Source organism: Palaemon carinicauda, chromosome 1 (genome assembly GCF_036898095.1).
Source record: "Palaemon carinicauda isolate YSFRI2023 chromosome 1, ASM3689809v2, whole genome shotgun sequence".
Classification (NCBI taxonomy): Eukaryota; Metazoa; Arthropoda; class Malacostraca; order Decapoda; family Palaemonidae; genus Palaemon; species Palaemon carinicauda.
This window is the reverse complement of record NC_090725.1, coordinates 333,022,874-333,050,147: the sequence shown is the minus strand read 5'-3', so window position 1 is coordinate 333,050,147 and position 27,274 is coordinate 333,022,874. Positions and strand designations below refer to the sequence as shown.

The 27,274-nt window shown below is 41.6% G+C and overlaps 1 protein-coding gene across 1 annotated transcript in view; it reads right to left on the bottom strand.

Annotated features, from left to right (window-relative positions):
* Positions 1-27,274, bottom strand: part of LOC137641100 (solute carrier family 23 member 1-like) — a 54,627-nt gene that overhangs the window by 24,153 nt on the left and 3,200 nt on the right. The window contains exons 4-11 of the mRNA XM_068373549.1: positions 23,600-23,802; positions 22,147-22,273; positions 20,016-20,136; positions 17,555-17,696; positions 16,809-16,922; positions 16,347-16,486; positions 15,978-16,217; positions 15,669-15,798 (exon numbers count right to left, since the gene is read on the bottom strand). Coding sequence (XP_068229650.1) covers positions 15,669-15,798; positions 15,978-16,217; positions 16,347-16,486; positions 16,809-16,922; positions 17,555-17,696; positions 20,016-20,136; positions 22,147-22,273; positions 23,600-23,802 — 1,217 coding nt within the window. The remainder of the gene's footprint in view (positions 1-15,668; positions 15,799-15,977; positions 16,218-16,346; positions 16,487-16,808; positions 16,923-17,554; positions 17,697-20,015; positions 20,137-22,146; positions 22,274-23,599; positions 23,803-27,274) is intronic.

Here is a 27,274-nt window from a genome sequence, read left to right as displayed (position 1 = left end):
CGACGAAAATTGCTTACTTCGTGTGTCGAAATAAAATTCGGGTGTAGAGTCGAAAAATTGCTCGAATTTTACTTCGGATGTTGAAAAATTTGGATGTAGATATGTTCGTGTGTAGAGGTTCCACTGTACTGTACAAAGTTTTTGTTCTATATATATATATATATATATATATATATGTATATATATATATATATATATATATATATATATATATATATATATATATATATATCTATATATATATATGTGTGTGTGTGTGTGTGTGTGTGTGTGTGTGTGTGTACTGTATAAAGTACATGTTAAGTTAGACTAGCATATACTAACTCGCAGGTACGGACTGGAGTACAGTACATTGTGCTACACTGTACAAGTTCACTAACCTTTACGTACGATACTTTGTAGAATATTTTAAGGATACAAGACATGGAAAAGTTTTTCTAAAATGTTACTATGTAATTTAAGGCTTCAGGGCATAGAACAATTCTCTGACTCTCTGAAACTGTTTTATTTAGAAAAAAATTATTGCTAATCTTATTCCCAAATGATTATAAGTAGTACTGTAATTCTTTATGGGGGTATTCACCGATGACATGCACTCCAATGAATCTTGAATGATGGCAACGACGATGAATTGTCTGTGCAGTAGATGACGATGAAGACGACAATATTTACTGCACAGCCTATCGTGGACGCCATCGTAGGACTGGATTGAATGTGATTAAAAGTTAAAAAAAGTCAACAAAAGTATCACAAAACTCGCAAGTACGAAGTATCAAATGTAGACGTACGGCTTGCGAAATACAAAGTGGAACGTAACGAGGGAAATGGTGCCTGTTGCTATGTAGGCCAACCAGCGGCCTACCATTACCATGCAAGGATTGACCTTCTCTTATCTGTCAGCCAATAGCATGTGTGTACAATCTCGTGTATAATTATGCATATAAACTTTGTGTGTATGTATACACACAGGAACATGCATTAGCCTATACTGTAGACTATATACTGTATATATAGGCCTACATATGAATATACCATGAAATTTTGTGAAAAGTGGGGAAGGAAATCTATTTTTTGCTAAAAGTGGGAAACCTATTTTTTGCTAAAAGTGGGGTACAGGTAAACCTATTTTTTGCTAAAAGCGGGCAAAACCAACTTTCCACTGAAAGTGGGGAAACCTATTTTTTGCCTAAAGTAGGTGAACCTATTACAGTATTCGCTAAAAGTGGAGGAAACCTATTTTTTGGTAAAATTGGGGGGGAAACCTATTTTTGGCTAAAAGTGGGGGAAACCCACTTTTTTGCTAAAAGTGGGGAAATCTATTTTTCGCTAAAAGCGGGGTAAACCTACTTTTCGCTAAAAGTGGGGAAACCTATTTTTTGCTAAAAGCGAGAAATCTATTGTTTGCTGAAAGCTGGGGAGACCTATTGTTTGGTAAAAGGCGGGAGACCTATTTTTCACTAAAAGTGGGGAAACTTATTTTATGCTAAAAGTGGGCGAAACCTATTTTTGCCAAAAACGAGAAATCTATTTTTCGCTAAAAGTTTGGGAAACCTATTTATCGCTAAGAATGGGGAAACCTATTTTTCGCTAATAATGGGGAAACCTATTTTTCGCTGAAAGGGGGCCAACCTATTCATCATTATGTACAGGCATTTTAAGCCATTATAAATCTCAAACTGCTACAAATCTTTTCCCATATTGTAGCACATTCTTACACTTCTATGAATACTATTAATTATACATAATTTGCCTATATGTATAGTATAAGTGCGCTGCTGTATATCGTCATGTTAGGTTAGGCTAGCCTAGCATAACTCGCAGGCATAGCACTGAAGTACATTGTGCTATATATGTTCACTACCATATACTGTATGTACAGTACTGCGCACTGTAGAATATTTTAAGGCTTCAAGACATGGAGAATTTTTCTAGAACATTACTATGATATTTAAGGCTTCAGGACATTGTTAATACCTCTAAAACATTATTACGTAATTTAAGGCAGTGGGACACAGAACATTTCTCTGAAACTGTTGTACAGTATTTAAAAAAGATATTACTAATCTTATTCCCAAATAATTTTAACTAATTCTGTATGGGGTACTAGCCTATGATACATATTCCAATATAACTTCAATGATGACGATGTTGAATTAGTGGTGCAATAGGTGACGATGAAAGCAGGGATATTTATTGCACAGCCTATCGTAGACACCACCCTAGGGTAGGATTGAATGTAATTAAAGTAAAAAAGTCAACAAAAGTATCACAGAACTTGCATTTACATAGTAACACATAGACGTACAGCTTGCAGAATACAAAGTGGAACGTCACAAGGGGGATGCTGCCTGTTGCTATGTAGGCCAACCAGCAGCCAAGATTCACAATACAGTACCATGCAAGGATTGGCCTACTCTTATCTGTCAGCTAATAGCATGTGTGTACAATCTCCTGTATAATTATGCAGATGATCTTATATATGTGTATGTATACACACAGGAACACACATTAGACTACTGTATAGGCTATATACTGTATTTTTGGGCTCAAGCCATGGCGTCCTGATGGAAGGTTCCTTTTTGGTAGCTTCCTTGGGTATATAACTACTAAGATATTCCCAGAGAATTTAACCACAGGTTATCACAGAATTCTAACTTCTGGAGCGAGTATCCTAAAGGTTTCCCTTTTAAGACATCGTATATCAACAGGAGACGCATGTATTAACGCGCCACATAGCTATCTACACCCCGAACAGAGTTAACACTTCGGTGTGTAAGGGCGGAGAATAGCTGGGAGCCGTTCCACAGCTAATCTCGTCCGTGGCTACTTTTGGTACTCGAGACGTAAACAAACGGGCGCCATTGCTAAATGACGTCACGTCCGTCCTCATCCTTCTGCTAGTAGCTCGCCTATCTTAGACGGATTTTCCCTACGCTCTTTTTATCTAACTGCATCTTCGTCATGTCGCTACCTTCGGCCTCGCCTTCTTCTGGAAAGTTGAGTACAAGGTTCCAGTATTGTTTAATTAAGCTCTGACTGTAAAGTAAATTTTACTTTTCGAGATATTTGATGTTTTGTGGCAGAGCTGTGCCTCAACCGGACCCGCCATTTTATGGCGTCGTTGTTGTTCTGCATGCCTTATTTAGTTAGCCTCAACAACGCTTTCCGGCCTTATTAACTAATCGATACTATTAGTTTATTTAGTCTTCATAGCTAGAAACTTTTATATCGTGTTTTGACGCTTTTTTATCGGTCATCGACTGACCCCATACCAGTTGGCTACTATAGCCCCCAGGCCAGAGCGCCTATATCAGTGTTCATGCATGATATTTATCAGTGATCCTAGGCTTATTTATGAAGATAGTGGCATTATTTTACAATACTATTGACTGTGATGCAAGTGTTTTCGCCTTAAGGGACCATATAGGGGACAGGTTAGATAGTGTGTCTTTGTAACCTAACCTACATGTAGGACCCCTATATGCTTCCTTCATCCCCTGCCTTAGGGCATCCCCTCTGTGTAGCCTTGCTCCCCCTACCACGTAAGGGGATCAAGCTCATATCAGAGTATATTATCGCCTCTCTGTCCTCCCTAAGGGAATGATCCCCCCTTAGGGTTGCGTCCGAGAGTGAGGAACGGCTAGTCCTTCCTCTATTGCTGGGGCTAGGTCTCCGACCTTTTCTGCAATAGCGATACGTCTTCCATCCTTCCTAGTTCAGGACGTACATCCCTGCTCTAGGTTAGGTTTTGGAGGGGTTAGTTCTGTTCCTTGCTGAAACGATACCCATGCACCGTTTTCAGTCAAGCTGCCTTACCTTAGGCTAGGGAGTGTCCTCCCTTCCTCAGTGGCCGCTCTGGTACAGAACCCCCTCCATGGAAGACCCTTCTCTTCTCCCCTCCCCACCTATCTCTTGTATGGCCTAGCCTATACTTAGGTTAGTCTATACCCATCTGTCCCCTGTCCTACAACTCCTCCTTAGGGTGGAGTGATAGGGCTACCTTGAGCTGTGTGCAGTCCGCTCTGGTACATATACCCTTCATAGTGTCCTATGGGATTAGCCACTGGATGCGTTCTGTATGCAGGGGTTTCCCCCCCCCCCCGCTCTTGGGTGTCCCCTAGCCCTCCCTTGGGCTACCTTAGCTCCCGGTCCTCTGCGGCCCCTGCTTCTGGGTGATAGGGTCAGCCTCTATCATGGGTACACCCACTCAGGCGGGATGTCTGGGGGTCCGTGGCCGGACCCCTACATCCCTCCTTCTGTCTCTTTCACTATCCGGGTGCCGGTCCCTTGCCGCCTCCACTGTTGGTGATACCCACCTCCTACCTTGGTGACTCATCCCTTAACCTCTCGGCCGCCAGTCCTCCGTGTGGCGGGGGACTGCCGCCTGCCGCCGGCTTCCAGCCGATGGCTCTCCCTCCTTCCTCATAGCTTGGTCGTCCGTCCGCCGGCCGGCCCCCGGAGTGCCGGCATCCGCCGCCGGCAGTCCGGTTCTGCTATAACCATCCTTGTTCCTGTCACCAAGCCGGCAACCTCCGGCTGCCGGAGCCGCCGCTTCCTCCTCCGGCGTGCCGCCGCTGTGCCGGCGGCCGCCACCCTGGTATTACTCTTGACTTCTATATTGTCTGTCCTAATGCCAGAAATTCTGCTTGAGCGGCCTCCGAAATCCCGGCGGTCTGCCGGAACCTTCCAGAGGCGTCAAGACGACTTGCACCCCCTTCTACTAGCTATCATCTGATATTGATAGCCCTACACTGCAACCAGATGACTTGTTTACGTAAATGGATCGGTATCTTATTACCGTTCTATTGGTAATCATGCTGTCTTCTTGCATATCACAGATTTCCAGCATGCTGTGTGTATCTTAGCACGGCTGGTTGCCGGAAACCGTTACCCTATGGGATCTTTTAGTCCCCTATTCTGGAACTGGGTGACCTCAGTCCCAACCTTATATCCTTGACAATTCCCAATAGAATTCTATCCGCCCTACGGACTTTCTATATTGAATTCTATCCTGTGCCTTCGGTCACTTCGGATTGTCCACGGATGAAGGTTACGGTAACCAGCCGGGCGGGATGCACGGAGTATGTACCTATCCTATCTCAGCCCTTCCTCTGTGCATCACACCCTTTATCAAGTTAAAATTAATGATTAATATTAACTTTAGTTTAAGAGTCATTCCTATGACCCCCCCATACTCATTTTCTCTTTCTTTTACAGGAGGAGCAGATGAAGTGTGATTACGACTTCTGCGCCGTGAAACGCCCGCACTTCTACGGGCATACAGCGTGTAGGACCCACGCCCCTTGTGCCAACAAGAAAGGGGATTTGAAGTTCTGGGACCCGCAGAACTGTATGGTCTGCCAGGATCGCCTAGTCGATGCCTTTCATAATCCTCCCTCAGCGGAGGTCAGGGACACTTCTCGGGATAAGCTACGCAAGTGGGTGCGTGGCTTCCAGAAGAACGCCACTGGACCATACCTGGCCACTGAAGAAATGAGGTCCCTTCTGTTCCCAAAGGCCTCCCCCGATTCTGTGGTGCCCAAAGAACTGATCCCCCCTGTCCAGATCACGGTGGAACCAGACGTAGTCATGGCCCAGTCCATGCACGAGTGCCACCTGGATTCCGAGAACGACGAACATATGTCGGATATTTCGGAGGGCACGGAGAAGACCCTTATGGCTCAAGGTGCGGAAGAGGAAGAGGACCAGGTGGATTACACCGAGTCGGAGCAGGAGGTCGCTCCGCCTTCCATCACCGCCCCTACTCCGACGGAAGTGTCTCTCCCGTCTACCTCCGCTACCCCGGAACCCATTCCATCCGCCCAAGAGATGTTCCGGATGATCAAAGCCATTATGGACGACTGGCTTAAGGAAACTCACGAGTTCATCAGGTCCATGAAGGGGTCCAAAATACCGAAGAAGATCTCGGTTAAGGATCTCCCTGCATGCTCACATGCCAACCCCTGGAGGTATGCCGAGCATATGGTTATCGCGACCGGCAGGATCTTTATCAGCGATAAGATCGGCACGGTCCCCCTGGAAGATGTGGAGTTCTTCCCAAACTTTGAGGCTTACCCGGACTGTTACGTCCGGCTTCGTTCTGAACCTGCCTCTAAAGAAGAGACCGAACCCAAGGAGGAGATAGTGTTCGATCTCTCGAAGGCCCAGGCTATGCTAGCCACCGCATTTAAAAGTAGGGGTTTTACCTGCTCTAAGCTTCCGGCCCTGAGCAAGAAGCACCCTACTTACGTCGCACCCGACGATGCAGTCCTTCCCTTCATGGAAAAGGCCTTCGCTGCGTGCCACAAGGCTGTGGAAGAAGGAAAACCCTGCCCTGCACTGGAGGAGTGCAGACCCTTCTCCATAGTAACTCCCCCCGACGTTCGACACTGGAAGGATATCCAGCATACATTCGTGGTGGGAAAGCTAGATCCTGACGTAGCCGGACGTCAGTTTAACGAAGATCTTCCGAAACTCAACGACCACCTCCTTCGTCGGGAACAAGATACGAAGGAGAGGCTTGCAGCATCCATGTCCCACCAGGTACAACTTGATATCATGGCTTGTGACACCAGAGTCCCAGACCACTACATGGTACTCGCCAAATCCCACATGGCAACCCTGGTGAAGGATTTGTATCACTTCATGAAGGCTCGGAGAGCCTGTCGAGAATTCGTGCTCTCAGGTGCCACTGTGAAACACGAACCCCGGAGGCTGATTTCCTCCAACATCTGGGGTAAGCACCTCTTTCCCTCTGACCTCGTGAAAGAGATCACCGACAAGGCCGCCACGGAGAACAGGAACCTTCTCCACAAGTGGGGCATGTCGAAGAAGAGGAAATCCTCCCAGGACGACGGACCTCAACCTAAGAGGAAATCCTCCAAGCAGAAACCCCAGCAACGTCAACAGAGACGGCAGTTTCCGGGACCCGCTACTCCCCAAGTGGCAGCTCAGCCACAGCAGACCTTTCAGCTGGTCACCCAACCGGTCTTGTCACAGTCGCCGGTTTTCACCCCTGCTTTCGAGCAACAGACGACTACCTTTCGTCCCAAAGGTAGAGGCTCAAACAGAGGTGCAGGCAGAGATGCATCTCGCCGTCCCTCCAGAGGCAGAGGAGGAAGGGGAGCTAGCGTCCGAGGCAGTAAACCCTCGGGACACCAGAAGCAATGAAGTGCTTCCGGTGGGAGGAAGACTCCGCCAATTCCAGGATCGTTGGACCTTCGATCCCTGGGCGCACAGCATCGTCAAGAAGGGTCTAGGCTGGAGTTGGACTCAACCACCCCCAACCTTCCAGCAATTCTTCCAACAATCAACCCCCCTTCTGGAAGAATATGTCCTAGATCTCTTGAACAAGAAGGTGATAAGGAGGGTAAAGTCCACCAGGTTCCAAGGGAGACTGTTTTGCGTCCCCAAGAAAGACTCCGACAAACTCAGAGTCATTCTGGACTTATCCCCCCTCAACAAGTTCATAGCGAACGACAAGTTCAAGATGCTGACTCTTCAACAGATAAGGACCCTTCTGACTCGAGGTTCTTACACGGTCTCCATAGTCCTGGCGGATGCCTACTGGCACGTTCCAATGAACCATCACGCTTCCTCCTACCTAGGATTTCGACTCCAAAGGAAAAGCTACGCCTTCAGGGCCATGCCCTTCGGCCTCAATGTGGCCCCTCGGATCTTCACAAAGCTGGCGGACGCCATAGTACAACAGCTCCGCCTCCGAGACGTCCAGGTGATGGCCTACCTCGACGATTGGCTAGTCTGGGCTCCATCGCCCGAGGATTGTTTAAAATCCTGCAGCAAAGTCACCCAGTACCTAGAACACCTGGGATTCAAGATAAACGTGAAGAAATCTCGCCTCTCTCCAGCTCAGAAGTTCCAATGGTTAGGAATCCAATGGAACCTTCAGTCACACCGCCTTTCCATCCCCCAGAAGAAAAGGAAGGAAATAGCAGGGTCTGTCAAGCGACTACTGAAATCCACGCGGATCTCAAGACGCCAGCAGGAACGAGTTCTAGGCTCTCTACAGTTCGCCCCAGTGACAAACCCGGTGCTTCGTGCACAGCTAAAGGATGCCGCGGGAGTCTGGAGACGTTCTGCATCCATCGCTCGAAGAGACCTCAAGAGACGGCTCCCAAACAGACTTCGACTTCTCCTCAAGCCGTGGTCGGAAGCAAAGGCCCTGAAAAGGTCCATTCCTCTTCAACACCCACCTCCATCACTCAACATCCACACGGACGCTTCGCTGGAGGGTTGGGGAGGTCACTCCCACCAAAAACAGGCTCAAGGCACATGGTCTCCCCTGTTCAAGACGTTTCACATCAACATCTTGGAGGCCATGGCGGTCCTTCCAGCTCTGAAGAAACTCTCCCCGCCTCCCTCGATCCATATTCGTCTAACCCTAGACAACTCGGTGGTAGTTCGATGTCTCAATCGCCAAGGCTCAAGATCGCCCCAGATAAATCAGGTGCTTCTGACAATCTTCCGTCTGGCAGAGAAGAAGAAATGGCACCTGTCTGCAGTTCACCTACAAGGATTCCGCAACGTGACGGCGGACGCTCTATCTCGGACAAGCCCGATAGAGTCGGAATGATCTCTAGACGCAAGATCATTCTCCTTCATCTCTCACCAAGTCCCAGAACTTCAGATCGATCTCTTCGCAACGAGCGACAACAATCAACTTCCTCGGTATGTGGCCCCGTACGAGGACCCCAAGGCAGAAGCAGTGGACGCCATGTCACTGGACTGGAACAGATGGTCCAAGATCTACCTGTTCCCTCCCACCAACCTTCTGCTGAAAGTCCTCTCCAAGCTGAGAACCTTCAAAGGGACAGCGGCCCTAGTGGCTCCCAAGTGGCCCCGGAGCAACTGGTACCCCCTGGTCCTGGAGCTGCAGCCCACGCTGATCCCTCTCCTGGGCCCAGTTCTCTCCCAACAAGTACAGAAGTCGACTGTCTTCGCTTCATCATCGAAAATCAAGGACCTTCATCTCATGATTTTCTCTCCCTAGCCGCAAAGAAGAGGTTTGGGATCTCGAAGAAAAGTCTAGACTTCCTCGAGGAATACAAGACCGAATCCACAAGACGGCAATACGAATCATCTTGGAGAAAATGGGTCTCATTCGTCAAGGCAAAAAATCCTAAGGAAATCACCATTGATTTCTGCATGTCCTTCTTTATTCACCTTCATGGACAGGGATTAGCAGCCAATACGATCCCTACTTGCAAATCGGCCTTGACTAGACCACTGTTGTATGCCTTCCAAATTGATCTGTCCAGCGACATCTTCAATAAACTGCCGAAAGCATGCGCTCGTCTACGCCCAGCACCCCCACCGAAACCGATCTCCTGGTCATTGGACAAGGTGCTCCATTTCGCCTCCAACTTGGATAATGATTCATGCCCTCTCAAGGATCTGACTCAGAAAGTTATATTTCTCTTTGCTCTTGCTCCAGGAGCCCGAGTCAGCGAAATAGTGGCATTGTCAAGAGAAGAGGGTCACATCCTGTTTACTGATTCAGGAGACATTACCCTCTCCCCGGATCCGACGTTTCTCGCCAAAAACGAATTACCCACCAAAAGATGGGGCCCCTGGAGAATATGCCCCCTGAAGGAAGATGCCTCTCTATGCCCAGTAGAGAGCCTCAAGGTCTATCTTCGCAGAACTTCGAACTTTGGTGGAGGCCAGCTCTTCAAAGGAGAAACATCGGGCAGCGACCTGTCACTGAAACAACTAAGAGCGAAAATCACCTACTTCATTCGCAGAGCGGATCCTGACAGTACACCCGCCGGTCACGATCCTAGAAAAGTTGCATCGTCTCTGAATTTCTTTCAGAGTATGGACTTCGAAAGCCTTAAAAGCTTCACAGGCTGGAAGTCCTCGCGTGTTTTCTTCAAACATTATGCGAAACAAGTGCACGAAGTCAAACATTTTGTGGTAGCCGCAGGTAGTGTTATGAAACCTGCACCTAACTCTGCATAGAACAGCGAGTTACTTGGGACTCTAACTCTTCGGGTGCCTATGTTGACCCTCGAGCGATACGTAGTGATGTCGAAAACACTTAGTGCTTTCTTATAACTGTTCTTATCCCAGGTGAAATGTCATAGTCGTCACACAAGTGCCGCATGCCTAGAGCATGATGTGTTTTAATTAAAGACTGACGTTCCTCGAGAACGAGTGCCTACTAATAAATTTGAAATTCCCTTTCAGATTCAAGAGCAAGTCTTTATTACTATGTACATTATAATTTACTGTAAATTAACTTTACTTATTACTGCAATTCATTTAATTTTCTGCAATTGTGAAATAAAATTTCTATTTTATTACTTGTGCGTCTCAATCCGCTCCTACTTATACTATGAAATACATGCCTGTCATAGTTTTATTATCCCCTTCCCTATGGTTCATGGAGATACTAAGGTCCTAACCCTTATTATATATTCACCTTTGCAATGTAATATTCCAATACGAATACTTACTCTTCATACCCTAGAGACGAAACTATCCTTCTCTACATACAGTGTCCAACCACTACTTGTCTGCCTTCGAGAATGTTCCGATACGAATGCCAACCATTCAGTCTCGTCTCCAAGTTCTTCAGGTTCTTCTAGCAAGGTGAATAGCCCTTCGATAACCACTTTGATCTCGGCATGGCCCGTGGGAACTTCACTGCCAAGGGGGGCAGGAAGATTCTTTCCTACGGTTCTTTTATTAAGATTACTATGCTACATTGTTCAAAGCCCTTGGCACTTACCCAATAAAGGAAAAATCTACCACGATACATTGATTCTCTGGTATTCTTCCATCAGGACGCCATGGCTTGAGCCCAAAAAACGGATTTTGAGCGAAGCGAAAAATCTATTTTTGGGTGAGATAGCCATGGCGTCCTGATGGACCCTCCCTGCTACTTCGTCCAGTTTTTAGGTCCCACCCTGCTCTGCTGTATCATGGTGATCGGCAAGCAACTGGCTTCAGGATGAGGACGGACGTGACGTCATTTAGCAATGGCGCCCGTTTGTTTACGTCTCGAGTACCAAAAGTAGCCACGGACGAGATTAGCTGTGGAACGGCTCCCAGCTATTCTCCGCCCTTACACACCGAAGTGTTAACTCTGTTCGGGGTGTAGATAGCTATGTGGCGCGTTAATACATGCGTCCCCTGTTGATATACGATGTCTTAAAAGGGAAACCTTTAGGATACTCGCTCCAGAAGTTAGAATTCTGTGATAACCTGTGGTTAAATTCTCTGGGAATATCTTAGTAGTTATATACCCAAGGAAGCTACCAAAAAGGAACCTTCCATCAGGACACCATGGCTATCTCACCCAAAAATAGATTTTTCGCTTCGCTCAAAATCCGTTATATAGGCCTACATATGAACAAACTGTGCAGCAAAATTTAGTGAAAAGCGGGAAACCTATTTTTTGCTAAAAGCGGGGAAACCTATTTTTCACTGAAAGTGGGGGAAACTTAATTTTTGCTAAAACCCGGGGAAATCTATTTCTTGCTAAAAGTGGGGAAACCTGTTTTCCTCTAAAAGCGGGTGGAACCTGTTTTTCACTAAAAGTGGAGAAAACCTATTTTTAATAAAAAGGGGATGGGGTTAACCCATTTTTTTTTAAAAGTGTGATTAACCCATTTTTTGCTAAAAGTAGGCGAAACCTATTTTTTGTTCAAGTAGGTGAAACCTATGTTTCGCTAAAAGCAGGGGAAACCTATTTTTCGCTAAAAGCAGGGGAAACCTATTTTTCGACAAAAGTGGGGCAAGTTATTTTTGCTAAAAGCGTCGGAAACATATTTTTCAATAAAAGTGAGAGAAACCTATTTTTTGCTAAAGGCGGGAGAAACCTATTTAACGCTAAAAGAGGGGGAATGCTGTTTTTCTCTAAAAGTGTGGAAGAGCTATTGGCCTTTATGTACGGGAATTTTAAGCCATTATAAACCCTCCTCAAACGGCTACAGATCTTTTCCCACATTCTTATAGCACTTTCTTACACTTCTATGAATACTTTTAATTATACATAATTTTTGCTATACTGTATGTATTGTATAAGTGCGTTGCTGTATATAGTCATGTTAGGTTAGGCTAGCCTAGCATAACTCGCAGGCATAGGACTGGAGTACATTGTGCTATATATGTTCAGTACCATATATTGTATGTACAGTACTGCGTACTGTAGAATATTCTAAGGCTACAAGACATGGAGAATTGTTCTAAAACATTATGTAATTTAAGGCAGTGGGACACGGAACATTTCTCTGAAACTGTTGTATTTAAAAAAGATATTTCTAATCTTATACCCAAATAATTTTAACTAATTCTGTATGGGATACTAGCCTATGATACGTATTCTAATGAAACTTATATGATGACGATGTTAAATTAGTAGTGCAGTAGGTGACGATGAAAACAATGATATTTATTGCACAGCCTATCGTAGACACCATCTTAGGGTAGGATTGAATGTGATTAAAGTAGAAAAAGTTAATGAAAGTATCACATAACTTATGAGTACAAAGTTACATCTGCAGAAGTGCGGTGTACAATCTCGCGTAAGCAACAAAGATGATGTACACAATGTAGGTGCAACATCAGCTGTTCCAGTCCTGGTTATTTTTCATGATGCTCTTGTTCAACCACGCTTTCTTCATTTATATTTTCTACAATGTGTTTTAATCTGGTTTTTATCATATTTTATTAGTTTTTGATTTATTAAGGTAGAAGCTTATTATTTTATTGTTAAAATGGTTGAAATAATGAATTTTTTAGAATTTTATTTGGCAAAATTTGGCGTATTTCGAGTTTTGTCGTGAAATTTCGGAACACGGCTTGCCTGAAAAACTTTACAAAAAGTGAAAAGGGGACAGACTTTATATATACAGTACTGTAATCAAATACTGTATGTGTGTGTATATATACAGTATGTATGTATGTATGTATGTAAATACACATACTGTATATATCTACATTTGCTCCGACACTCAACACAAACCCTTCCACTCTTTATAGGGAATAATTATGGCAGGGCTGGAAACTAACCATAACACTTTTAGCAAGGTACAGCATAACCGCCCACCACTAGGTAGCGGGTGGTAGATCGGCCACTCCGCTCACACACTCACTTGTGAAATATCGTCACTTTACCTTTTGGCTCGGAGGAGATGTTAGCAATTGGCTTTGACTTTTTTTTTTTTCTTTTCAAGGAGTTCTTGGGTTTTGGGGATCTTGTCTTGTGGGTCTGTCCCAGCCACGAAGGGCGCCAATGCTGCAGCTTCATACCGCCCAATGAAACCGATCCCCATTCTCTTTGTCTTGCTTGCAGAGGTCACTCTTGCTGGCAGGATTCCCCGTGTAACGAGTGTCATGAGTAGCCATCCTCCCGGTGGGTAGGGTTTGAGGAAGAAGTCTAAAGGGATTCTTCTCCTTCGGGGTTTTCCTCTAAGTCCCAACTTTTTTCACTGTTGGCTGGATCCCTCCACTCTGATTCTGCTCGCTCGTTTTTCTTTGGAGGATGGTCGAGTAAGAGTAATAGTCGCTTGACCTTGGACAACCTTTAGGTATGGACAACATTATTTCCCATAGCAAAGCAACAGCGTCCACCGCCTGGGGAGTCTCTCGTTGCCACACCCTTGTCTTCTTTGGAGCTTTCGGGTCTCTCCACTAAGGAATGGTTTTTCGAGAGTGCTACAATTAAGGGCAAAGCAGGAGTGCATATGTGTGTCCCTAAGGATTCAATACAGTCATCCTTTCGAAGACTCGAGTTGATCTACCAACAGAATTTCTTTTGCCCTTAGTTGGAGCTCTCTCTGCATCTGCTTCCTTCATTCCTACAGCTCCGGCCTATGATAAACGAGAAGCTACTTGAATGTGAGGAGTTTCAACTGGTGCTCAGAGTTACCACTCGGGTTTTATCTTGCATTCCTCCTAGTGTTGGAGTATGAGGGTAAGCTAAAAGCTTACTTTGGTTAGTCTTTTAAGCTCGCTGATTATGTGAACCGCCCTCAGACTGAGCGGAGAAAGCCCATAGCCTAGTGTTTGAAGCACTGAGCTTCTCTTTCCCGTAGGGGGTTCGGAATAAGTGCTTGATTCGTCCAGCCTTGCTCCAGATCTTTGGAGTACCCAGACAACAAGGCTTGTGAGCCATAACCCTTCGGGGTTATTGCATCAGAGGGTGATGCCGGCCGACCGCTTGCCCTGCCTCTCCCATCATGTCCCCATGATCACAGTGAGTCTCGTGAACAATAGTCCTTCAGGGTTATTGTTACAAATGACGATGATTGCTAACTGCTTCCAGTCTCATATCCCATCGTTCCCCCTGGGTCATAAGGAGTCTTGTGAGCTATAACTCTTCGGGGTCATTGTTGCAGATGGTGAGGCTTGCCGACTGCTTGCATCTGGTTGCCGACTCTTGCCATCATGTCGATAGGATACAACAAAGCTCTTTGAGTATTGTGATGCTAGGCCTTTTGGGACCTCCTCATCTGGTATTCCTACCCTTATATGGGAAAGCTTGGTTTTCCTGCTGTGCGGTGCGTTAACACACAGAAAACTGTTTTTTAGTCTTACTCCTGCCTCTTAATGCATAAGCATATTAGATCACTCGGCAACCTCCCCTGGGTGCGCTGACGAGTGTTTGCCTCATACCATGAACGAACAAACCCTTATAGGCGAGTTCCTCTCTCAGACGATTATTCGTCTCATGCGTGAATGAACAAACCCTCGCGGGCAAGTTCTTCTCACAAACAAGGGTCTGCTCAAACGATTAGCACTGGCAACACCTCTTCCCTTTTCATGAGAGAGAGCCCATCCAAACACTAACTGTAAGGAAGGTGTGAGGATAAGCTCCTCTCCCTGACGAGGTCTGTCCAATAATGCCAACACCCCCAAGTGAGGTTCTGGCACAGGCTTCTTCGACTGTGTATGTGCTCTCAACTTTACGATCGCCATGTCTCGTCAGGGAGGTGGAAACCTGCTGTCATACAATCCCCAGGTTATTTTGCCTTAAATGGGAATGCCTGCTGACTGCTTGCACTTGCCGCTTTCCATCATTTTGCCCCCCCGGGCACGAGTTTCGTGAGACATAATCCTTTGTGGTTATTATCTCTGACTTCTACTCCCTACGGAATAGAGAGCTCTTCTGACCTCTCCCATGGTGTCTGCCTCCAATCCCTTGTGATCTCCACCTCACCCTGTCAACAATGGTCTCATGCGACATAACCCTTTGAGGTTATTCCCTTAAGCCTCTATACTTAGTAAGTTCGTGCTTACATTTTTGAACGATAGCAAACAACCTTCATCCCCATCATAAGGGATACCTGTCATCAACGAGAATGACACCTTGTTTGTGAACATCAATGTTTTTCAATTGAGTATTGGGCATAACGAACCGTTCGGTCACACTTGGATCTTTGATATTTTATTCTTTTGTGGAAAGTTTGACAAACTTAAGCTTCCAATGTTAGTTCAACTAAAAGAATATAAAGTGGTTTCAGTTCCAGTTTCATCAGAATATATACCAGAACTTCAGTTACCACTGTACTAGCCAGTGTTTTAATTCTAACTTAGTTGGGCTATTTGTTCCAAGTGAATACTTTTTGGACACAACATTCATTACAACTCTGTCAGTTGATAATGCTACTCTAAATATGATTGATATATTCAAAACTAACCTGGTACTGTGGTATCTAAGAAGAATCCCAGAAACCCACCGACAAACATCGGGTTTTGCAGAATGACGGTGAGTACTTGGTCCACCGTGACCACCCCAGTACGAATGGTTCCTGGATTATTCTGTAGCCACTGTTAGGATTAGGGGGAGTTATTAGAAAAGTAGCTGTATGTATTTGTAAATAGACTTTAATTTGAAAGTTTATTTTAGAAAGTGCATGCCTGCAATAATGCATGCATTCATACAAAATAAAAAATTTCCATTTTTTAAGACATAAAATTACATTTGTGATATATAAAGTACTACTAACCTTTGGTAAAGCAATGCCGAGGAAGAGTGAGAATCCCAGGACAAAAAGGTTTCTGGAAGAGTTCAAATCAATGCACCGGAGAGGTGTCATTCCAGCGGCTGTTATCATTGCAAATGTGATGATTAAGATCCCTGCCAAGACAGGGTCTGGTATGGCTACGAATAGGCCTCCAGTTTTCCCCAATAGACCCGTCAGAATAAGTAGGAAGGCACTGTATTGTACAACTCTTCGACTTCCAACCTGGGGCACCGGTAGAAAGACATATCTTTAGTTAATTTAATAACTTTATCTTATATATCATTATGAGTGGAGATAACATATTGCTCAATTCTACTGTATGATGGTGTTAATTCATGGAGAAAGAATTACCTTTGTTATTTCAATGACGCTTACGTTTTGAGTGCTGCATGTGGTACCGCTCCCTGTGCCAACGAGTCCTGCTAATAAGCACCCGATACCCTCTATTCCAATGCCACGGTTGATGGCATTGGTGGGTGGATTAGATACCCCTGTCATGGAAGGAATCAGTGACCAGTGTTTTTCAGTATAATGAACATTCCATAGAGAAATTACCTTGAAGGCACTTTCTCACATTTTATGAAACTAATACCTCACATAATTGCATATAAAGTTCATAGATTTTTTTGGACATAACGTTAAATACAAGTGTTTAAAATATATTCCATGCAAAATACTGTGTATACAAAATGGTAAAACAACCCCTATCAAAAAAACTGTTACATATTGAAATGTATGACGTGCAAAACCTTAATTCTGCCAAGTTCTTCCGATCAACTCCCCCATCCCCAACATATAAGCGAATTAACTCACCTGCAACTCTTGAACATGCGTAGTAATTACTGAAGTTCTCGATGATAGAGGCAATCGTTCCGCTTAATATGCTCACAACTCCAGCGACAGATGCTGTTGGTAATCCCCACTGACCTAACCGAAGGAGAAATATCAAGGAAAGGCAAAGTGCCAATATTTGAAAATGTTGGCAATGGTTAGATAATATGTTCCCTGTCAGAATATGGAAATGATGGCAATTTAGATCATTCTAGATACCATTTTGAGGTACAATGATATAGGCAATGGTTGTGTAGGTTGTCATTAAAATACCATTACTTATTTACTAGATTTTCTTTTAAAAATTTGGGTTTCAGGCAACTTTCATAGTCCAACAAAAGTTGGAGGCTTTCCTTGATAGGCCATTGCATCCAAAAGTGAATAATATTTCATTGTAAGGATCAATAATTTCTCAAACTGAAATAAACTTATAGGTATTCAATCTGTATTTAGCAGTTTCACCTAGAAACAAAACAATAACACACAAATTGAAGTTCCCAAACCGAAAACCAGTAAATACAGATAACCAAAGAGGCATTGGGTTAAGCTTACAAAAACTGTGTCACTTTTAGATGAGAGGTTACTGAAAAAAATATTGTTTTATGGATACCTAGAACCCGTGACGAATTTAAGATATTTACTACCCAAAGTTGCTGAATACCATGATTTACCCATGGCATTTTAGTCCTATCTAAATATATGAAGACAGACTTTGATAATAATTTCACCTGGATAAGGGACTCTGAACCAAGGGGAATTATTCAGAAAGGACCCTTTTACATCTGTGCGTGCTGGAGAACCCTCGGGTAGGAGATCGGTGACTGTTAAAATCCAGCAAACCATCCATGAAATGAAAACCGCAAGCAACATCTGAGAAATGCAGAAAGAAAAACAATCAGTTCCCAAAAACCACCAGTCAGTCAATTGTTTATGAATGATCAGGTTAATTGCCCACATTTGTTTGAAAATTATTTTTCCTAACCATAGACCTTTTTTTCCTAAAGGGATTGGTGACAGGGTAGGTGCCCCATGGATGCTCAATGGACTAATGTGCCGGGAGTCTGGTATATCTTGGTGGTCTTCCATCCAAATAATGGCTATACCCAGTGTTGTTTAATTTCACCAAACAGAAGACCATTGTCCTAACCAAGTTATTGCCATGCATAATTCATACTGTTAATTTTTCAAAAGGGTAGCCTCATAAGCTGTTGAGCGAGAGATTTACATTTCACTTTCTACACAGCCCCGTTGCCAATAAAGGCTGAAATATTGTGGTTTTTTTTTTTTAAATGTTTCCCCTTGTCTCTTGACCGTCGAGATAATCTGCTGTTATGTGTATTGTCAGTTGCCAGTCTTGGTGGGTCTCTGCTTATATAAGTAATATTTGGAGCTCTAAAAAAGCTATGTCTCAACTGGTGGCTATCCTCAAGTTAGGGACAGGTTGCTGAATATTTTTTTTTTTTTTTAGCTGCTGTTGATAAATTGCAGATTGGTCACCAACTGGTCAGGAATTGGCATCATCTTAGAAATACGACTATGAATTAGGCTTAGTTACCAAGACATAGTTGAATCGCATCAACACAGTTGCCAACTCTTGATGACCGGTCTGCAACCAATCTGTGACATATTGCAAATTCAATAGCTAACCATCTAATTAACTAATCTTTCCTATGACATATTGCAAACTTAATAGCTGACCGTCTAATTGAGTAATCTTACCTAATGATAAGTCACAAATAGTTGCTGACCATGTCCCTGAATATTCACCAGCTTGTTGGCAATTATTTGAAGACTGGTCACCAGCCAGTCACAGACTAGTTTCATCAGAAATCATTTGCTTGTCGGCAGGATTATTATATTCCAGAGATGGCTGAGGAGCACTGCCATGTAGCTATGGTCCTCTAGATGACCCTGAAGGCAAAGCAGTTCTGATGACTTGACCGTAAATACAGATGGTGTCTATAGTAGTGCCTACCTGCGAGTATTTCTGTGTTTGTATGTGTAAACCAAAGGCTTACGCCAGAGAATCGAAAGAAACTACGAAAACTGCCTGGTGATTGCTAGACTGGGGTTTGAGTCCTGTTCAAACGTGTTAGTTCCGTTAGTAGGTCAAGAACAGTAGCTCCTCTAACCACCAGATCTTTTCATTGATAATTTATCTTTAGCTATAAACAATCGTCTAAAGTTCTAGATGTGATTCTTGATTGTAAATTTGCTTTCGAGGAATTCATGTGGCCCGTTTCTTCTGCAATTACACAAAAAAGTCTTAAGATTTGCCAAGTCTCACATTTTACAATGTTTTGAATGTTGGTCAATTGTCTGGTCTTCAGGTCTGATTCTCCTATAAATGTATTTGAGAAAAACGTGTTGTCTGTTGAATTCCTTATACCTGTTATGGATATAAATCTGGGACTGTCGTTCTGTTGGTTTTGTGTGCCTGTTTCATAAGATATTTTTCTTCATGAGTCTGACCCTCCTTTGTATTTAGATCTCCCTGCACTGTATCATGCTAATTATCTTGCCTTTTCTACCTAAAGGCTGAGTACCGCACAGTATTCTAGAAACTTTATATCAGCTGTGACCAGATTGTACCATGAACTTCCTAGTTTGATTGTTAAAATGGTTAAAATTCAGAAGCTCAAACTTGTAGCAAATGTCTTTATGTTGGACAGGTTGATATGGTTTGTATACGACTTATATAGTTCCTTTACACAGTGGGCTGCTTTTGCTGCTGGAGCCCTTGAGCTTGTAGCAATCTGCTTTTCTATTTTGGTTGTGGCATGGCTAGAAATAACAATGATGGCAAATAATAGAAATAATAATAAAAAATTGTATACGTGAAATCTAATCCCGTTCATATGTAAGTTACATGAAGTATTTACCTTGTAGAGGCATTTCATATACTGTATGTTTCAGATATCTATTTCACCTCAGAGAAATATGTATAGATATCTGAGAAATAAGTATATACTGTAGATATCATTCAATCTCTCTTCTTGCTGGCGAAATATGCATATATGTATAATTCAATATCTTCTTGTTGGCTCCACATGAATTAAACTTGAATGACCCAATTTCCAAGAAAATTCCTAAACTGGGTCAGTAGTAAAACATGTCATCAACAAGAAATGAAAAAGAAGGCAAATAGTCTAGAACTAAATCAATACTAAGTGAAGTTTCAGCACCTACGGGAAAACACGCGAAGATCCTAAACCTCGAAACGGCGAAACCTTTTCTGTAGCTGTATATGGGGAATGGCAGCTTCACATTTCTCAAGTACTGGGTGAACACCACTATTAACGCTACAGTCCTGCGGAAAAATGTTAAGGGAAAAGTTATATTTTATCTGATCTTAGTAACATCAATCAGTTAAAATAATTATCGCTATGTACTGATTGAAAATTGTAAATAGTTTCAGAAAAAAGGATAAGTTGTTATAGATATGGATGCAGTTCACATGAAGGCTACATCTACCCCTCTTGTACCCAGACTAAGCTATGTAAGAAATATCTAAGGGGGTTGAGGATAAAGACAATATTCAGATATAGACAAAGAACGTAGGATAACCTCAGCTGCTCTAGGTTAGGTTATCTGAAAATCATGGTCTTGCAATACCTTTTCATGTATTTCTCTAATACTGGAAGACATTAAAAACGCACCACCCTCTCTCATTAGATATGTTTTACTGACGTGAATTGTTCGAACCCTAACTAACCCAAACTGTCAGTTAAAAAGTATGTAAAGTGGAAATAGCATACCAGCACATATGATCATATGATATGCAATAATCACATGTCCATATTCATGTCTGGGATTTGACCAGTTTTCATCATCACACAGGCCAGTGTGGATTGTTGGTGGTGAGAGACTTTTAATTTGACCACTCACAGCAAACCAGTCTGATATGGGCGGCAATGTCTAGTACAGCTTTGCTGATCATGGCGACACACAATCTCTTGTTTTATAGAAATAAATTTGTACCCTAGTGTCTTCAAATGAAAGACAAGGTAGCTATTAATCTTGCCACTAGAGGCACTAAAACTATTTGCAATGCACATGCAACAAACAATTCACACAGATAAAGTAATGTGCCCTACCAATTTTTTTTTTTTTTTTACGGTGCTAAAGCCATATGACTAAACGTCAAAAAGCCATTGAATGTAACATGCCAATTTCTATTCTATTATCCCTCCGTTAGTATATTGTCTGTTTTTATGCCATTATCAATCTTATTGACAGAAGCTGTTGAATGTACATATGCAATTGTCACCTTTATGTGACCCCTTTTATGAGGAATCGTCTTTCGTTAAAGCAATCGTCGCTACTGTAACATGCTGTTTAGGATTTATCTGGTGCGACAATTGTTTTGCATAGAAAGTTTTATGCAGATATCTTACACACTAGCTGACCCAGCTGACAGCATTCAGTTCAAATTACCCCTAATGAGTCAATATATGATGTAAATCAATACTATGTTGTGTTCAGCAGAAATTAATATTTCTCCACATTGTGATCAAACTCAAGTCTTTGTAAATGACAGAGAGCTGAACTTGAGAAAGAAAGATTGATCGGTATTCAGGTAGTATAGGTTTAGTTAGTTATTCTGTTCTCTCTACTGTGAAATTTAAGAACCTTTTGGGTTTAATAGAGGCTTGGAGCAGACAAATAGATAATGTAGTTGGATGGGACCTGAAGCTAATCTTTAATTGCAAAAAATACTCAAATAACTAGCCAGTCTTACCCCCATGTGCTCACTCCAGGATTTGTGCCCAATTGGTAAAATTATCCTTTATGATTCAGAATATTAAAATTACTCTATGCATTCTTTTGTACATTTTAGGCAAAAGGTTATTGGTATAAAAAGGCATGGGATATACATGAGGCCATATTTTTCAAGTGGAATTTTTACGTGGCCAGGTAGCCGTAAAGCCCCTTCCACACGAGTGTCAAATACATGGCGGGCAGACACTGTTACCAATTTTGTGGTATGGGTGCCGATCGTGAGTGTAGATGACGTCATAAACGAGGAAACCATGGGCAAACCATGGAAGTGCTCTTGCCTGTTGTTGACGCACTGGATGGACAAGTGACTAGGAACGACGCTGCTTGGCACAACACTGCACTTTACTCTCTCCCTGGCATCTGGCCCAAGTCATTCTTTCGCCTGCCTGTGCCTACTGCCTGCCTTAGGCTGTTTGATCTGATAACACTGTTTCAAAGCTAGAGAATTGTGGGCAAATCAGGGTGCCCATCCTACATTTACCCTTCGTATGGAAGGGGCTTAAGTATACAGCACAAAGAATAGACAATGGTTACTCACAAGGAAGATATACCCCAGTGTCTTGCCGCTTGCTGCGCTGTCAAATCAAAGAGAGAGAGACCCACCAGAGTCATGGTAGGAACCACTGTTAAAGGAGAAATCCAGGACTGTAACAGGGATGTGATTCCTGAAAGGAAAAGGATTATAAATGAGAGGAAATAAAACCACTTGCCAGAAGAAGCAGGTTACCATAGGCAAAAATAATAAATGTTGTACAGTAGAAAATATAAGTGGCTTGACGAACTTGCAAAGCAATAGTATTGATAGTTACTGAAAAGAGGAGTTTCTTTGGGCAACAAGTGCTTCTCATGCCTAGTAACAGTTTTAGAGGATTAACTAAAAAATCAGGACAAAGTGCTTCATTTAATTAGCAAAACTGCTATATTTATGAAACATAGATTTACAATATGGCAAGATTTATCATAATAAGGCTTCTATGCTTTCAGCAACATTGATACCATTTAGTGTTTTGCTAAGTAAAATAAGTAAAAATGTACTATTCAAATTGTTAAAATTTTACTACCTAGGATGTCATTCATGATTTTATGGTAGTATCTTTTTTCAAGTATTTTTGGAGAAATATATATGTATATATATATATATATATATATATATATATATATATATACACAGTATATATATATATATATATATATATATATATATATATATATATATATATATATATACATACACACAGTATATATGTGCAAAAAACCACGAGGAAAATGAAATGGAAAATACAAGCTTAAGTCCTGACTAGTTTCTTGTTACTTCAGTATAGGACTGATTTATAAAGCTTGCAGATCTCTTTGCATATAAATGCATCGAGCTTATGCATTGTATAGGAAGGACGCTGGTGACTGGTACAACACATGAACATACGTTACCGGGGTCTAAGCGATGTCAGGCAGGGCAGCCGATTGGGACTACGGTTTACCCCAAAGCCAGAGCAAAGTCTTTCAAGAAGAAGGAAACCGTGCTTATCCCATACAAATGGAAAAAAGCACTTCAATAGAAGAAGAGTTTTTCCCTTAGAGGCGACTGGTGAAATCTAACTGAGGCCCTTTGAGTCAATAGGCATAGGAGGTGATGATGATTACATAGGATATGAAATACATATCCCTTGGTACTGTCAAGAGAATTCTTTATTAGGCCTGCTTTTATAGTGCTGTTACTCTTAAATGCTCTATGAACGTTAAACATTTTTGTGAAAGGAGCATTGTTATGCTAATATCTGTATGTACAATATGTTTGTACTCTTGCTGTATCATCTAAAATGGAAACAGACCTCTCTTAATAAATCAGTCCTCTGAAGAAATGGCACAACACTAGTTAGGACTTCAAAGCTTGTATTTTCCATTCAATTTTCCATGGTTCTTTTACATCTGAGCATCATGTTTCCCTGCCTGTCCTCTGCATTCGTAAACAGCTTATATCAATTATTACTTACCTGAGACTCCTATCACTATTTGGAAAAGAGAGGCTATAGCTATGGATCCTTGTACATCCCGTATGCGAACTTGCCATACCTCCTCCCTTTCGACTTCTGTCATGTTGGCCATAGGCAGGGCAGAGCAAGGCTCGTGTATTGTTGTCAGGAGAACTATTGTGGGAACCAAGTAGGTGAAAGAGCCCCCTTGGATGATTGGTAGTCTGACGGGAAATGGAAGCATATGGACAAACAAGAATTGGAGTTTTGTTAGCAGAGTTCTGCACCAAAGTAACACACTTAATACAGTACAGTATACATATTTTCCTTTGAACATTATCATGTACGAGGTAACAATTATTCTTAGAGAAGTATTTGATCACGGCCTCTTTTCACTTTTAGTAAGCTTTGGTATTCTCCTTTTAGTACTACTTTCTTTGATTTCTATAATGATATGATTATAGGGAATTCAGAAGCATTTTTTCCTGGATATGAATATTTCTTTTATGACATCTTTTTTTAGATTCCTCAGAGTCTGGATAAGATACAAGTTCCTCTTACATTTTGCTTAAGGTAAAGTTAGATATTTATCAAATTGACAATTTTGATGGCTTAAGTAATCTAGATTTATAATGTAGAGTAGCATTATGAGTTTATGAAATCACATATTCATTTAGGCAATATTTCTGTTATAAAAGTTCGTTTCATTCTAAACGTTTGTAGTCATTTATACGTCTATCTATCTACCAAGACACTTCCCCCAATTTTGAGGGGTACCCGACATGAAAAAGAGAATAAAATGGGACTTTTCTTTTCTTCGCTCCTCCCAGTCTAACGAGGGATCCACCCGAGTTCGGTTGATACTACTAGCGTGCCATAGCCCACCCTTCCCCGAAATCCACCACAAATGAAGTTTCATATGCTGAATCCCTTACTGCTGCTACCTCAGCGGTCACTAATCGCTCGCCAGTCATTCCTATTTCTAGTACGCTCTTTTGCCACTCTCGCATCGATCCTCCTATCACCTAGAGCTTCCTGCACTCCATCCATCCACACGAACCTTGGCCTTCCTCTTGTAATTCTCCCATCAACTACTGCATTCATCACTTTCAGCAGACAGCCATTTTCCATTCTCTCAACATAGCCAAACCACCTTACCGCATTCATATCCACTCTAGCTGCTAACTCATTTCTAACACCGTTCTCATACAAAACTGTTTGGTACCATTGACAGTGAGGCATTTGTTAACCGAATGCCCCACATATAGGAGTGAGAGAAATAGATATCTGTTTGAGGCTCGAGGTGAGGATGGCAGGTTCATCCTTGCCAAGATTCTTGGACATGATGTGTCTTACCATACTAGTGGTATTTTTAGCTTCATTTCAGAAGCAGGTATTCTTAAAGATATTTAACTTTTAAAATGACATCTTTGGTTTTATGGTTTTAATTGAATATTCTTTTATTTATTTACAATAAACAATATCGGCGTCAATGACCTTAGATGTCAGGATGCCAGAAAAACTCAAATCAATCAATCAATCTTAAAATTGTTTTTCTTTAACTTGATAATTCTATTTTTTTTTCTTTAACTTGATACTTCAGAGTGAACACTCATTGAAATTTTTAACTTAATACTTCAGAGTGAACACTCATTGACATCTTTAACTTGATACTTCAGAGTGAACACTCATTGATATCATTAACTTGATACTTCAGAGTGAACACTCATTGACATCTTTTACTTAATACTTCAGAGTGAAAACTCATTGACATCTTTAACTTGATACTTCAGAATGAACACTCATTGACTTCTTTAACTTAATACTTCAGAGTGAAAACTCATTGACATCTTTAACTTGAGAGTGAACACTCATTGACTTCTTTAACTTAATACTTCAGAGGGAACACTCATTGACTTCTTTAACGTGATACTTCAGAGTGAACACTCATTGAAAATCTTTAACTTGATACTTCAGAGTGAACACTCATTGACATCTTCAACTTGATACTTCAGAGTGAACACTCATTGACATCTTTTACTTAATACTTCTAAGTGAATACTTCAGAGTGAACACTCATTGACATCTTTTAACTTGGTACTTCAAAGTGAACTCTCATTGACATCTTTTACTTGATACTTCAGAGGGAACACTTATTGACATCATTAACTTGATACTTCAGAATGAACACTCATTGACATCTTTGACTTAATACTTCAGAGTGAACACTCATTGACTTCTTTAACTTAATACTTCAGAGGGAACACGCATTGACATCATTAACTTGATACTTCAGAGTGAACACTCATTGACATCTTTGACTTGATACTTCAGAGTGAACACTCATTAACATCTTTTACTTAATACTTCTGAGTGAATACTCATTGACATCTTTTACTTAATACTTCTGAGTGAATACTCATTGACATCTTTTACTTAATACTTCTAAGTGAATACTTCAGAGTGAACACTCATTGACATCTTTTACTTAATACTTCTGAGTGAATACTCATTGACATCTTTTACTTAATACTTCTAAGTGAATACTTCAGAGTGAACACTCATTGACATCTTTTACTTAATACTTCTGAGTGAATACTCATTGACATCTTTTACTTAATACTTCTAAGTGAATACTTCAGAGTGAACACTCATTGACATCTTTAACGTGACATCTTTAACTTGATACTAAAGAATGAACACTCATTAACATCAATAACTTGATACTTCAGAGTGAACACTCATTGACATCTTTTAGTTAATACTTCTAAGTGAATACTTCAGAGTGAACACTCACTGACATCTTCAACTTGATACTTCAGAGTGAACATTCATTGACTTCTTTAACTTAATACTTCAGAGTGAACACTCATTGACATCTTTTACTTAATACTTCTAAGTGAATACTCATTGACATCTGTAACTTGATACTTCAGAATGAACACTCATTGACATCTTTAACTTGATACTTCAGAGGGAACACTCATTGACTTCTTTAACTTAATACTTCAGAGTGAATAATTCAGAGTGAACACTCATTGACATCTTTAACTTGATACTTCAGAGTGAACTCTCACTGACATATTTAACTTAATACTTCAGAGTGAACACTCATTGACATCTTCAACTTAATACTTCAGAGTGAACACTCATTGACATCTTTAACTTAATACTTTAGAGTGAATACTTCAGAGTGAAAACTCATTAACATCTTTAACTTGAGATTGAACACTCATTGACATCTTTTACTTAATACTTCAGAGTGAACAGTCATTGACATATTTAACTTGATACTTCAGAGGGAACACTCATTGACATCTTTAACTTGATACTTCAGAGTGAACACTCATTGACATCTTTAACTTGATACTTCAGAGTGAACACTCATTGACATCTTTAACATAATACTTCAGAGTGAAAACTCAGAGTGAACTTTCATTGACATCTTTTACTTAGTACTTGTAAGTGAATATTAAAGAGTGAACACTCATTGACATCTTTAACTTGATACTTCAGAGGGAACATTCATTGACATATTTAACTTGATACTTCAGAGTGAACACTCATTGACATCTTTTACTTAATACTTCAGAGTGAACACTCATTAACATCTTTAACTTGATACTTCAGAGTGAACACTCATCGACATCTTTAACTTAATACTTCAGAGTGAACACTCTTTGACATCTTTAACTT